Source organism: Pimephales promelas, chromosome 18 (assembly GCF_988280905.1).
Source record: "Pimephales promelas chromosome 18, fPimPro1.hap1.1, whole genome shotgun sequence".
In the NCBI taxonomy this organism is placed as follows: Eukaryota; Metazoa; Chordata; class Actinopteri; order Cypriniformes; family Leuciscidae; genus Pimephales; species Pimephales promelas.
Genome location: NC_142786.1, coordinates 27746697 through 27762731, shown reverse-complemented (window position 1 = coordinate 27762731; position 16035 = coordinate 27746697). Strand labels below are relative to the sequence as shown.

At 38.2% G+C, this 16035-nt stretch overlaps 1 protein-coding gene across 2 annotated transcripts in view; it reads right to left on the bottom strand.

Moving 5' to 3' along the window:
• znf704 (zinc finger protein 704) overlaps positions 1-16035 on the bottom strand; it is a 49085-nt gene that overhangs the window by 15853 nt on the left and 17197 nt on the right. For both annotated transcript variants that reach the window (XM_039680879.2, XM_039680878.2), the window contains exons 3-4: positions 3831-3934; positions 2259-2500 (exon numbers count right to left, since the gene is read on the bottom strand). In XM_039680879.2, coding sequence (XP_039536813.1) covers positions 2259-2500; positions 3831-3934 — 346 coding nt within the window. The remainder of the gene's footprint in view (positions 1-2258; positions 2501-3830; positions 3935-16035) is intronic.

Below are 16035 nucleotides of genomic sequence, written 5' to 3'. Positions count from 1 at the left end.
AAGGAATTGAACTTCTTCATCAACAGCATTATTAATTAGTTATATTTGTAGGAATTGGTGTGAAATCATTACTTACCTTACAAGGTTTTTAGGTCATGGTACCAAGGTAATGTGAGAGTGTAAATACCATACAGGTAATACATAAATATGGTAATCATTCAGTAACACAATATTTATGAAAGTACTACGGTATTACCATGTTTTATGGACATAATATGCGCATCTATCAGCACACAAAAAGTGCCAACAGTACCATGGCACTTTTGAACATTTATTCCTTTTTTATTTTAAGTATCTAAACATCATGAAGAATATTATCACGATACAATCAATGTACCATGGTACTATCAAAGTAATTTTTGTAAAGGTTTGTAAGTACCATGGTACATTGTGTAGTATACTCTGTATAATAGTAGTACCACAGTTTTTTTAAAGGACCCCTATTATGGCCTTTTACAAAGTCTTGATTGACTGTTTTGGGGTGTACTAGAATAAATTTTCATGCTCGATTGTTCAAAAAATGCATTATTTTTTCACATATTTTACATTATTACAGCTCCTCTCTCGTAGGGCTATGAAACGATTAATTGCATCCAAAATAGAAGTTTGTGTTTACATAATATATGTGTGTGTACCGTGTATAATTATTTTGCATTATAAAATATAAAATACACACATGCATGTATATATTTTTTCAAGAAAAATGTGTTCTTTATATATAATATAAAAAAAGTCTGATGTCGACTTAGTCATTTTTTATTTTAGTACATAAAGTTAAACCTAATTAGCTAAAATAAAATGAATAAAGAAGTTCTTATAATACAAAATGTAACAAAAAAACTTATATATTTATGTCCATGGGATGAAATGCAAGGATAATAGCAGTGATAATGAAAACAAGGCACTGACAAACACTGGTATTGCTGTTGTCCTCGAATCCTGAGCTAGAGAGACAATAACTGAGATAAACGAAGGTCTATTCATTCCCACAAATGAGGGAAGACTGACAGAATCTGTGATGCACCTGACATGAGCCTGATGAACTGGAAGATAAAGTAGATTGGTGCCTGTGAGCAGCCTAGTGCATTGGTAACTTGTCTTCGTAAAGACAAGTAAATTGCCTCTCTACACAGCATCATCATGTCTAGTAATGGCACCTCCAAACGAGCCACATCCCAGAGAGGACAGTGTGTTATTAAAAGTAAAGAAATATGTACCCACGATTTCTCAAATAATCTGTCTGCAATGCTAGTATGAGTCCAGATATAAATCACTTTAACATGCCTTCCTCTAAATTCAGGAATCATGTCACGTGCAGGAATAAAATGTAAAGTTCAAGGTCTGTCAATCATATAAAATAATTTAATCATTCTTTATTCAGCTCAAATTGCATATTTCTGAACCTGCATTGAAATACATAGGGAAATGCACTGAACACAATGTAGAAATCTTTTTTTTTTTTTTTTTTTTTACGCTAGTTCTTTGATTAGGGCTTTTCCCATTCATCACGGTTTTGAAATGTGTTTTAGGCTGATACTAGGTTTTTTAAAAAAAAATTAATATTATTGTAATATACCATGTTGGAATGTTCCCCTAACCATTATATTCCATTCATAAAAAAAGGCATAATGGCCTTAACTAGTGGTTGACTAATGCTATTTGTAGACACCCATAGAGTTTTAAAACTGATTTCTGATTGACCTGATTTGAACATTTTTAAACAAATATGCTGAATGTCAAACAAATTTCCAGTCTCCAAAATACATGAAATCCCAGGAGCAGTTTATTGTTAAACCCAAACTAGAAAAATTATTAGGCCTATTCGAGCAATTAACAAAATAAAATAAAGCAGTTTAAATGAAACTCAATACACTGTAACCACCGCTAACAAACTTTCTCCTCATTTTAAGCCCATTTACACCAGCCATAATCAAAAATACAACTATAATACTGGCATATTTTTTTAGAAGATATTTAATATTTGCAAACGGCGTTTTTGGTGCCGATGAATATGCAATTCGACCTCAAGCATAAGCATGAAGTATTCAGCACCCACATAAGGGTCTTTGTCTCATTCTAAAATGCATTTGAATTTCACTTCAAGGATCACAAACCGTGCCAGGGACATGGGCTGTGGATTTTTGTGCCGCTCATTGTAAATCTATCATCTTCCTTTGTCCATTCTTCCTAGAGTAGCGTTTAACTAAGTTACGTCTGATCAAATCTCCATAAGTGAAGGTGAGATGACAGTGGCTCACCTTGCGTTTGCGGGGGATGGGTTCGTCGAACAGCAAGCTGTTGCCGTCATGCTCATCGATGTTGTCGTCTGTCGGGCCGTTGTGGCTGGGCATCCGAAAGGGTTTGAAGCTGTCAGCGGACAGGGGCGGGGATGGCGTGGACGGGTTGGACTGATCACTGGGCGCGCTCCAGCTCCAGTATCCACTGCTGCTGTAGCTTGATGGAGTGAAACTTCCGTCCTTCCAGGAGCCATTTAGACCCTCTGTATGGAAACAATAGAACTCCGTGAGGGCCATAAAGACACATTAAGTGCGCAAAGTAATCATTACCATCATCCCGACATATTGCTCTATAATAAGCTAAACTTTCAATTAAGTGTAATGAGGAGTGTAAAGACATTAACGTCATGTTAGTTTATGAAACTCTCAGTGTGCAGTGCAGGAGTGCTTTAATGCACCGTCATAACAAAAAGTTAAAGTCCTGATTATATTACATAAGACACAATTATAGTACTCTATTAAAGGTCTTCAAAATGTATAACACGTCTGCATCAAGATCTTGCGCCCGTTTCACACATGATCCATTTGTCTCATTGTGCTTGAACTCTACTCCATGTATTCAAATAGACATCTTTTGTAACAATATACACTACCGTTCAAAAGTTTGGGGGTCACAATTTGTTTTCTTTCTTTTTTGAAAAATGAATACTTTTATTAGCAAGGATGTGATAAATTGATTAAAAGTTATAGTAAAGATTTATTTTGTTAGAAAATATTACTATTCGAATAAATGCTATTCTATTTGGCGTTTTATTTATCAATGAATCCAGAACAAAGCATCACATTTTCCAGAAAAAATATTAAGCAGCACAACTGTTTCCAACATTGATAATAACTGAGTAGCAAAACAGCATATTAGAATGATTTCTGAAGGACCATGTGACACTGAAGACTGGAGTAATTGTAAAAAAAAAAAAAAAAAAAAGTATCACAGATATAAACTATATTTTAAAGCAGATTAAAATAAAATTAAACTATTTTAAACTGTAATAACATTTCACAATATTACTGTTTTTTGTATTCTTGATTAAATAAAATCAGGCTTAATTAGCATAAGAGACTTCTTTCAAAACAATAAAAATGCTAATATAAATATATATATATATATATATATATATATACTGTATATATATATACACACACAAATACATACATATATATATATATATATATATAATAAATGTAGAACAATTTAGAGTACAGTATTAAAAGTGAAAGATCAGAGAGAGCGAATAGAATTTTAACTCATTTACGACAGTTTTGGTGCAACACCTTTACTAACTTCTTTATATTATTAGTAGATGACCGCTTTAAGACAGCAAAAGCCATGTGATGGCAGAACTAAGTCTGGAAGAACTTGTGATGGCAGAACTGATGCACTAGGACACTCTCATGTGACACTTTTTCATGCGCATGTGACAGTGAAAACAGGAAATTGCTGAGTGAAAAAAAAAAGTTGTTTCTGCAGCTCTTGGCAGGCAGTGTGAAAACGACTTCATGACGACTGTGTAGTTGTGATCTAATGTTACTTACCGCTAACTTTTACTGGAGGGCTCCGCACCAGAGGACTAGTGGACAGGCTGGTCAACACCATGGCTGCCGTCACTTTGTCCATGTCCACCTCCTCCTCGGATTTCCTGTAAGAGCAAGAAACATTACTTAAACTTACCATGAAATTAAAAACATTAACTTCACCTCTCGCTCACATCAACATCTCTTGAGTAGTGTTGGGAATATTACTAAATAAACAATATATTGCTAGACAATCCTACAATGATATATCACGAAATCTATCGAACTGTGAAAACAACATGCCTGTGAAAAGTTTAAGTGCAGGTTTTCTCTCTTTATTCAAGTCTGAACTGTTTAGAGAACAGCACAAAAGGTTTTTCAATCTGTAAATTAAATTTAAAATTAAGTAAATTAAACATTTCATGCATATACTTTTTAAAAGCTTTAACTTTTCTTTGTGGGTAAACTGACGCATTTAACTGCTTATCGACTAGTTTTATATAAACCTGGATACATTACAAAATTTACTAACCTTTTTTATTTAAACCTGGTAGCATATCAGTGTTTACCAGCTTCTTTAAAATAAACATGGGAATAGTGGTGTCAAAGGTACCGACCTGGGTATTTAAAAAAATTCTCTGATTGGCTACAATGATCAACGCTTTTAAAACATGTTGTAAATAGACAATATGTTGTCTAGGAGTATACTTTTTATATAGTAATAATATAAAAAGCTTACACTGGTACACACGGGAGCGTTTGAAAGCAGGTGTCTATCAGCGGATCCCTAATAATCCACTGATAGACACTTGCTTTCAAACGCTCCTGTGTGTATCTGTGTAAGTGCTTAGTGAAGAGCGTCAAAGATGTCTATTTACAACATGTTTGTTTCCAGACTTCGGCTGGGGCATCTTATTATTTTACTTACACTGCTGTCTGCCCATTAAAAAACTTTTTTTTAGGCAAGTTAACTCATGTTCATGTTTCCCTCATTCATGTGTTAACTGCCGCCTCGAAGTAGCCATGAAATGGCGATGCTTGGATCGAGCAGGGAAATCTATTTAGAGATTTGAAAAATATTTGGCGACACGACAGCGTTTTGATTCTCATATCGCACAGAGAAGGACAACGATATATATCACCCTATCGATATTTTGTCCCACCCCTACTCTTGAGGGTGGGAAAATAAAAGTGGGACAACATTTCAAGAAAACTTGAACAAACTTATGTCACCTCATTTCGAACAAAAGTTTGAAACCGCTTTCTAAAGCAAACCTTCCGAAAAAGTTTGCTCCAGCTAGTAAACGCCTTCAAACTACCATTGGTTTGTGGCGATTACGTAATAAGTAGATGTGCTTCTAGGACGCCGCCACCTTTGACATGGAAATCTTCTCCAATTAATCTCTTCAGATGACCGTCGAGGTCAGACTCGAGTAAAAACATGAGCACACCGGAGAGCCGCTTCATATTGGAAATTGAGGTTGTAATTCTAATTGAAAACAACAGTGAATCCTTGCTTTAAAGCAATCTATTGTGCAAGTGCTAGAAATAAATGTGACGTGACTGGAGTCCGAATTTCAGAGCTAGTGCAGACATATCCACACCGCTTTGATCAGATACTTTCGTAACTGTCGTTTTCTCACTGCTGTCCTTTTTGTTGAGTGTTCATTTTGTTATTGAGAGGAATATTATTCTTCGAAACATCGAGATGCTCACTAACAGTATACTGCTGCTCAGGTATTTCAAAGTAGTTTTTAAAGTCTAGTTTTTACCTCGTAAGTGAAGAAACAGAACTTGCCTTGAGTATACTGGGGCCTTAATGGTTAGGTATTACAGACCTCCCTAAAATGCTATTACATACATGTTGCTCCAAAGTTCCCTGCCAGCTGCTGCGTTCATTGTTCTGGGATCTCCAAAGCTGCACTGCACAGCGTTCCTATGATGGACAGAACAGGAACATCTGTCCAGACAGATGACTCTCATCACTCACAGATGCGGTGTAACACGTCTCTTTACGATAGCATGATGGAGAACGATGATGTCTCAACACAACCCGTTTCTGCTTTGGGAATGGACCAGCTGATCTTACGCTGTTTGCAGGTCTTTAAACAACAAAAAGGGCTGTGTGAAAGACGTCACTTGTTTTAATATAGCAACGGACATCTGTAAAATCTCCGATGAGTATTTCATGGCTGTGATTGAAGGACAGACAATGAATGCGATGACGTGTGGAAGGAGTAATAAATCTTCTCACCTGTCAGCTCACAGGAGCACATTCTCTCTTGGGAAAACCTGAGCTGCCCTGCCAAAGGCACAGCATGAAATCTCATATGAGAGACAGAGAGAGAGAGAGACCTCTGGCTGACAGAGAAGCCCGGCACCTCCATTAGAGATAGGCCTAATTTATGTTTCTCGTGCGGCAAGAATGATGTCATTACGGCTTTCGGATAAATCACGGTAGGCTGCCATCGATGCCGCTTTTCCCAGGACCACACCATTACGGCTACTTCCTGGTCACCTTGGGAGAGCACACTGGGAGTGATGGAGTTTTCCAGATAATGCCACACTGGTGGTCCTGGATGACTGCTAATTAAGAGCTTTAACATCTCTCATCCAGTGGAATATTGTAAACTTCAAGAAATGCATTAGATCCTGTGTAATTAGCATGTGATATACTGCCACACTTGAACAAAAAATGATCTCTGAGGTCCCAAATCACATGAGTCATTAGTGTCCTTATCAAGCCATGGGAGTGAAGCCGGCCGCACATTTATGAATAGTAATTAAAAGATAAGGTGAGCTGCAAAACACACATATGATGGGACACTAAGGGAACTGCGCTCCAAATCAGAGCGCAATCGTTCCCGGCGGTGGTCTGCTTTCACACATAACTTGATTCTATCGAACCCTGGTGTTCATCACAAACCTACACGGTGGTGCATGGTAGAAAACAGTGCTCGGGTCAGTATATTGTGTTTTCTACTAATTTGGTGCTATTATGCACAACAGAGTGAACGACACAGTTATTTACACCGGACTTCCAACTAGTAGATTATGAAAACATCCCTAATCATAGCTTATTCCATCATCACTAGAATATCTTCAACCATGAAGCTGGAAAAACACATTATGGGAGTTACTGTTCTCAAATAGAGAAAAAGAACAGACAAACAGACGCTTTGCTGTGAACCTGTGCTGTATCTGAAGTTGGGTTACTCTCACTGGTTTACTTTGACGTCTTTGGTTTTCTCAATGGGACTGGGACAATATGATCATGCTCTTTCTACTCATTTCCAATCAGGCAGTTATAAATTGATGACCATGTTGTAGAAATGAGCTTGGCTATGAATTACCCAGATTTAAGAGTCAATAATACGCTTCCAGTTGCATCCCTCATTTGCAAGAATGGTTTTTTTTTTGGTCATGTGGGTAAATGCGTGAGATGGCCGCCAGCCAAGAGGGGGAGGCAGTCCGCAGACATCTGTTGCGATTCAATGGACAGATGTGCCAACTTTCGTTGGCGTCCAAACTTGTAAGATAAATGATAGAGCGGTTGGCCAGAGAAAGGCTATCCTACATACCTTCAGACATCTGGACCTTTGTGTTTAATTAGTCCATTGAGGAGGCCTGTGCCCACAGTGGTGGAAAACGTGAAAGATGTTTCCAGTTTCGAATATAACGGTGGTTTAGGAGGATATAACAACTGATTGGATTACAGTCATTGTCCTAAGCCAATATCAGTCTTCCTGCATTTAATCACGGTGGACTCATTCAAGCCATTCTTCCTTGCAACAGTGGCACAAAAAATCTTTGACAAAATAACAGTGCTACTTCAACATACCAAAACGATCGAAAACAAATTGCAGTTCATTCAAAATTCAGAGACCATTTCATTATCAGTAGACACTGATAACTCTGAAATAGCACTGGGGAAATCAGGGGAATTCCCCGAAAAACCAGAGCACTTAGCTCCTCCCCTGCAGCCATCCCCTTCCTGTTCAGTTTTTAGCTAGAACAGGAGGGAGCAGAGAAATGCCTTTGAAGTTGTTCGAGCTGGGCCGTCTATCGTTTATTACAGTCACTAGTGTATGACGCTCATTTCCTTCTAAATAACAGGCAATAAATCAGACACCTCAAGCCTCCCGGCATGTGCTCCTATGTTCCGTTATCCACGTAAAAATCTGCATTCGACATGGGACAAATATGCATGAGAGATATTAATGGATTATAAAACTTTAACCTGCTATAAACATGTAGCATTGTGACTATGACCTCTGACTGTCAGATACTAATCAGATACGGTCATGGACCGAGCCTTTCGCGTTTTTCTATGGCCGTGTGCAGATCCAATCAACATAAAAAGATAAAAAGAGGCATATATGGCCTGATATCTATCAATTTCCTGTGCAATATCATTACAGTGCAGCTCTGGATGATATGACTGTACTGTATATATTGGATGGCGGTTCAAATAAAAAAAATTGAGCCAGGAGAGTGTCTGAAATTTGGTTGATTTGACCTGAAATGACACTGAAAGTGATGTCAAATCTCTAACTGTGGTCGGTCACTTCAGGAAGCGTCTGTCTAAGGTACGTTTACACTACAACGGTATGCTTAAAACGGAATAGTTTTTCCACGTACAGACGTACAGGCATCACCATTCACGAACTTCCGCTGTTGTCAGAAGTCGGCATATCAGTTTCCGGTTTACGACTGTTCATCCGCATCCGCTAATAAACAAACAAGATGAGTGCTGCTGTTGTACGAAAAAAAAGAGGTCTTAAACACGTCTAAGTTTCTAAGAACTGTAGGTGGACCTGACGCTAGGGCTGGGTATCGTAACAAAAAATGTTCGATACCAATACCGATACCTCAGCACACATGAAGCTTGGCGCAAAGCAGTGGCAACAGTAGCCTAATGATTTTAATTTTAATTGTTTATTAATGAACAAGTTTGTTAAATTAATGTTTATTTATTATTTGACTGTCTATAGGCCTATTTCTCATCTCTATGAGGCCAGTATCCTATATGCTGAGTTTCGGTTTCATTTGTGACGCGCTCTAGTCCTTGCAGTTGAAAATGGATAAACTTTCTACTCTTAAGTGTCTGTGCGCTTATCAGATTTACCGTGTTACCGGTCTTGGCAGCAATTATCTTGTCGAAAATATTGCATCGCGTGCTTCTGGCATCGAGTCTGGCACATAGGTACACTTTGGATCAGTTCCACATATTTTCTATCTATCTGGGTTGGGATGCTTACACGCACACACCATAGACTGTGAAGCACACACACACTAGCCTCATATGCGACAAGCTACATCTCTGGGCAGCCGCGTAGACTAGTGTTTTCCACCACAGCCAATCATGCTGCATGCTTATCGTTTCACTGACGTTGACGAGATTAACCACTTAGGTACCGAAATTTGGTACCGAAAAACAAGACGTTTCGATACTCAGTAGTACCGAGGCAATTCGGTCGATACCTAAAAAAGTACCGAACTCGGTACCCAGCCCTATCTAACGCCCTATCTACCCAGCCCTATCTAATTTATCGCGTAAATAAACAGCCAAAACGCATTAAAAATTTTTACATTTTTAGTTTAAACAGCCCCTGTTACCAGCTCTTGGACAGAATAAGCTGCAACAATGGAACAAACTGAATTTTTAGTCAAAAGTCTAACTAAAAAAAAAAAACACTTTCTATAACAGAAACTCTAGAAAATCTCTTGAGTCTGCTCTACCCAGAGGAGTAGATTCCAGTTTTGATAATGACTGAATCCACTGCATGCTCTACCACCCAACTGTTCTGGAAATCTCCCCCCTTTCTCTCTCTTTGAAAGGAAAACTTGCAAAGCGCTCTGGAGCAAGAGACATTAACCTTGGCAACCTGACATTCATAAACACTTATTCTCTTTTTTAATTTGATTAAAGAAAAGATTAATCCATTCATCATCTATTACTTTGTATCGTCACAGGTCGAGCGAGTCGCTGACACAGGGCACAAACACACGCACGTTCTTTGTTCTCAACGCCACGTTCGTTTCATCTCGCCCCCTCCACCCCGGCTCCAGAAGTGCTCTCCTCGCGCCCGTAGGCTGAGCCCTCGCACAGGATACATTGAATGTGTGAGCTGCGCCGGTCTCAGGGGCCCGAGGGGGGTACTGTCGGTCAACACAAGGATGCTCAAGGCGGTCCAGAAATCACAGTGGTTGGCACCGGTCCAAAGCCAGCCTCCTCTTACCTCACACACACACACGGCCCAGCTCCCTGTAGTATGGATAAACATTGTGCCTGTGAAACCTGGCTCGCGGCCAGACGCAAAGCTGGAGTCAAACAATGACTTCCCTTAATACTGGACAGCCTTGTTTACTTGCTAATCTGCAAACAGAGAACAGACAAAATACAGTGCTGCGTTTCGGCTACACTGGCCACTCGTATGGCATTTATAGCCACCCCTGCCCCCACCCCGCACGGTTGGGTCGACGTTTACAGTTCTCCGCAGTGTTCATGAGCGTTCCTCAATGTGAAGAGGGTAAACACACTCACAAAGAGGGAGGTTTCCACATTCCTGCTAAACATGGGCTGTGTAAGAGCTCAGGTATTAAGGGTTAACATCGACCTCGGGAACGTGTTCTTTTTTACAAGTAGGACCAGATCATGTTTATAAAGGAAAAGAGAAAACAAGGCTGTATCCGTCACACAGTGCCATTGTAAAAGAGCCTACTACATGAAAGAAAGAAGAAAAATCACAGACAGTGGTGCTGCTACTGTGCAAAAAAAAATAAAAAAAAATATGACAAGTATGCTTGATACGTGAAGTATGACAAGCTTCTCACAAGCATGTCGAAGAAAATTGTCAGACAGGCTGCAGTTGCAGGTGAACATCTTTGTTCTGAACCGTTTATCATATCATTTTGCTTTATTAGTTATGACTGTCACAATCATGAAACTTTGACTGAAGATAAACTGTAATAAATAGTATGAATGATAGTATGAATGATGCAATTGCCTGTTTTGATCACTTATACCAGGAATTCAATCCAATAATGTTTTATTTTCTTCATAAATAAATACTGCACAGAGGTAGAATATTTTATTTTATGATAAATATCTGCTATTATGCTATGTTATTAAAATGTTTAGAATTTATTTTCCCTATTGTTTTTAATATGAACTTTAGAATAGTATCAACAAATAATTAAAACAACAAAGCCATTTGTTACAAACCAATTTTCTTACATCATTTAAAGATGGTCTGACATGTAATGTCCAAAAATGTTTACAAAAATGAAAATGTTATATTATATAAATATTTACAATTATTATTGTTTCATTATGAATGATAATTAAAATAAACAGATTTTGGTCAACAGATGGTCTTGTTATTATACAAAAAAAATATATAGATGGATATATAAATATAGTAAAATAAAGCAAAAACTTCAAAGTTCACAAATTAATCATGAAATTATAAAAGTGATTAGATCAAATAATGCAGATTAATAATCGCATCAGGCCTTATAATATTAAAGTCACTTAAACAACTAAATAAATGTAATAATGAAAAATATGAGTCACATATCACGATTAATTGTATTAATCAAATCATTTTCCTGTTTTATAGGTTAAACAAAACAAAAGCTAAATCGTTCCAAGTACCCACTGGAACCAGCTTAGTTCTCCCAGTTTGGGAATCAGTGATGAACATTAACCTATATACTTCAACCTCAAACATTGTCCCACCTCAGGAGACATGAATGTGAAATATGGTAGTGTGCATCAATGAGATGTGGCATTAGCGCCCTACATTTCAGTCTACATCCCACGGTATAGTTCACACAAAGATATGACCCACAAAAGGAACCAGCAAAAGACCAACCGTAGACTTTGCGTCACCTCCCCTAGAGATGTGCCATGATAGAGTACCTGAACTGCATTCACAAAGCCAGCGCAGGGATGTTTAAGAGCCGGGCCGTTCAGCGGGCATAGCAACTGCTTTGATGGACTCGGAGAATTGATGTTTCTGTCTGACCTAATGAGCAATGGGAATACAGAGCTTGTTGCTGCTGCAAGCCATTCATTCAGCCACCCCTTTTGTCAGGAAAAAGAGCGAGGTGATAGTGAAAGGAAGAGGCAACCACGTGGAAAAAAAGAGTCTTTATAAAGTCTAGAGCGAAAACAATGACTGCTGATCACACTTGGACCTGTTCTATTCCCTGAATACTGAATTTACGTCAATGCCACTGTGTTCTTGCTGGCTACCTGCCAGATTCACATGTTGTCTTCAAGTCACGTCGGAATGATCAAATTTACGAGATGGGACACTTCAATGTCGTATCAACCAGCTGGAAACTCGGGGTTTCCTTTATAGGGTTAGTTTAACCAAAAACGATTGGCATTTACACACCCTGTTATTATTATTATTATTTTTTTGTTCCATCATTGAAAGTCAAAGGGGTTTAATGTTGTTTTAAGCAGATGAAGCATTCTTCAAAATATCTCTCTTTGTTCTTCAAGAAGGAAAAGTCATAGTGGTTTGGATTGACATGAGGGCGAGTAAATGACAGAATTTGTGTTTTTGGGTGAACTTTCCCTTTAAGGTTACTTTCTAAATCATTGTGAATTGCTAATTGGAATTCTTAATAATAAGTACATTTTATTTGTAATGTATAGCAACATTCACAATCCATACAGTTTTATTTCAAAGCAGGTTTACAGAAAACCATGCCTTAATTCTCCCATAGAGCGAGCTATAATGACATTAGTCATAATAATCGTAAGGGATAAATTAACTAAGCAGTTACAGCACTTTCTGTTGAATTCTGCAAATTCTGTTGATTTTCCAAGATAACCTTATCTAGCTGGCTAACATGGATAAGGTTTTGTAGAAATGTACTTGTTACCAGTGTTAAATGCATCAAGTGTTAAAAACTATCAAATCAGCAAAGATTTGCATCGCATGCCAACTGTTTCCAGTTACATTTCTGAAGAAAAAAATGAAGAAAACAAATGTTGTAAAAAAAAAAATAAGCACAAGTAATAAATAAAATAAGTTTTTTATTTTAGTTTAAGTTTATACAGCTAATATAAAAATACTACAATTCAAAAGTTACAAAAGGCTATTTTTTAAATCAAACATACAGTAAAAAAATTGAAATTGTGAAATATTACTACAATTAAAATTACTTTTCTATTTGAATATATTTTCAAATGTTAATTATTCCTGTGTTGGCAAATCATGATCACATGATCATTCAGAAATCATTCTAATATTCTGATTTACTGCTCAAACATTTTAACATTTATTAATATTATCAATATTAAAGACAGTTAATATTTTTAAAACTGCTGCTCAATGTTTTTATGGAAACTGATTTTCTTTCAGGATTCTTTGGTGAGAATTTAAAAGAACAGCATTTATTTGCAAGAAATCTTTTGAATTATTAGATATGTCTTTACTGTCACTTCCTTGCTAAATTAAAGCAATAAGCCTAAAGAAGCTGCGGTTTACAGTGAATTTTGAACAGCTAAGGGACTGAAACTATCCATTTTATTTTAAAAATATATTTATTTATTTATTTATTATTTATAAATATATATCTTATTGACCCCAAACCTTTGAATGGTAGTGTTGCTAAAAATAAATATGGATAATTTTTTTTTTTTTGTGGTGGGGCCAGTGAAAATGTTGTCAGGATCTACTGATCAAAAATAAATATATCTATATTGCCTAAAATGTTATATTATGTGACTGTTATGACCAAAATGACTTATATGTAACCTTCTGAACACCTTCTAAAGTCATAAGTAGGAACTTCCCTAGAGGAAGTCTGTGGTAACAATAGAGATACGCACAAAGCTGAGGTCAATAGTACAAATGTCACTCTAGAATTCACTAGTGACGGCGTGATTCTTATTGAGTGCGAGTCCACAAAGCACCTGTGCTTCGTCCCGTGAAAAACATTCCTTGTTCCCTCCACATTAAACAACAGAACTGCCTACAAAACTTTGATTTATGGGTAATGATGTACCTTTTAAAGTCTATGCTTCAATGTCGAAGCCAAAGTGTCCCTTTCTCTTGTAGATTACCATGCCCACAATCCCTCACACCGGCACGTGACCCCCTTCATCCCCCCGCCAGCATCACCGGATCACCCATCTCCCCAGGGAGCCATCACTACGACAGAGACACTCCCAATTACACAGTGTGGGGGGTATTGGAGTGCCTCATAAAAGTCCATACTTCATGAGATGGGGCTGATGGGTAAGAAAGCTTGTGTGTGGTGGGGGGTAGACATCTTCCCCTGAACATCATGTCCTAACTGCCTCAGGCCGGGACAAAGACCCTGTCACTTGCGAGCGTGTTATGGACACTTATTAGGGGATTTGTTGTGGTTTCCACCGCTTTAATTTCTCGACGGAGCCGCCTAAAGGGTGTAATAAAAATGCCAAGTGCATGGTTAAGAGTGAGAAGTTGACTGTGGTAAGAAGCTCAAAGGAACACTGCTTCCATTAAAATGTGATCAGTTTATCAGCATTACGCCAGTAGAACAACAATACACACATAATCAGAAAGGCGTGCTTAAACGAATAGTTCACTTCAAAACGAAAATTCTGTCCTCATTCAAGTTCAAACCTGTATGAATTCATTCCTTTTGCTGAAAACAAAGGACAATATTTTGAAGATTGAAGCATTTTTACAGTTTTTTTACCATTAAAAATCACAATTAATTTTTACAGTGAACAGTGTGGGTGTAAAAAATAAGCGAAATGAGAACACAATTACCCTACTCTCAGCCAATATCTGACCAAAAAGTGTTCAAAATATAGTGCATTCCTAAAAACATTCAGAAGACCTTAGCAAACTTCTTCATTTACATTCACAAAAATGTAAAATCTTTTGCTCCGAACATGCATCAATAGATAATTTTTATTTACGCATGTGCGGTCACATTGAAATAGGTGCGTCTCCAAAACAGTAAACTAATTTTCCTATGTTTCCCTCAAGGCATGTTGATTCTGTGCACGCACACTTGGTAAACAGCAGCAGATGCCCTGTTTAAGGTAGAGCTGGCGCCAGGCTAGTGTTCCTTATGTAAATGTGAAAGCCAGAGAAGGCGTAGCTCAATCCCCTGCACAGTGGTGAACGAGCAGCTCTCTTACACCGCAGAAAAACACCAGCCACGGAGACAAAGGGGGAGAGCAAGGGAGCGAGAGAGCCAGGGTATAAACAGAAAAGAGAAGGTAAGAGAGAAAGATAGTGAGATGGAGAGGAGTCTCAGCCAATCAGCACCTGAGAGTAAAGGAAGAAAAGGGGGAGACGCGGGACAGAGCTCTGGTTGTTTTTAAGTGGCTGTGGGATGGCCGCTGCTGTATTTATGACCGTCACATAGAGCACTACCCTCGCCGGGAATGACGGCAAGCTGCTGAAAGGGGGGTTAAGTTAGCCACAGGGGTCTCAAGAGGGCTTCAGCCTCATTTTATCAGCGGTGAATCAAATTACGGGGGATTTTCACGCCAGTGCTCGCTTTAGTGTAAATATTCAACGTAAATCTGGAAAATACAACACGAAAGATGGTCAACTAGTTTATCTAGTTTGTTTGCCCATGACTTTTTTTTGTAGTCACTTTAAATAAATAGTTCAGCCAACTAGAGTTTGCGTTTTCTGAATGATTACTGACTTTCACCACCAGGGGTCACTAACCGCTTTCAATAACAAAGGCGTATATTGATGACGTATATTCCGCATTAAACGGAATTATGGATCTTGTCGTCAAGCTGAAGGATCTTTTATGGATGAGTGAATACATTGATGTTTTTAACATGACTGTGGTACGAAGCAGGGCGCGATTGCTAGACGTATACCAGCGCCACACGCAAAACGAGTATCGCGGATATAAAGGAATGAGGAGATTTCATTCTACCGAACTGCACAGAAGTTAGTCGCGGACGTGGAGCAATCGGCATCTCGAAAGATGTTGATCTTCGTATAGTCCTCTTTTTGTCTCAAAGTCTGCTTGCCATGGTCCATAGTGTTTGAACAAAACAACAACAGCGTGAACATCCTTCTACGCATAACGGGCAAAACAGACCAAGTTTTCAACGTCTGTCACCATGGTTACTTTTGCCGTACGAGGTCAAACTTGGTGGAAACCGGGGGTAACGCGGATGTGACGCCATCGACTGGCGCCTGCCCCGTTTCCTTGGTTAAAATTGCAATTTTTC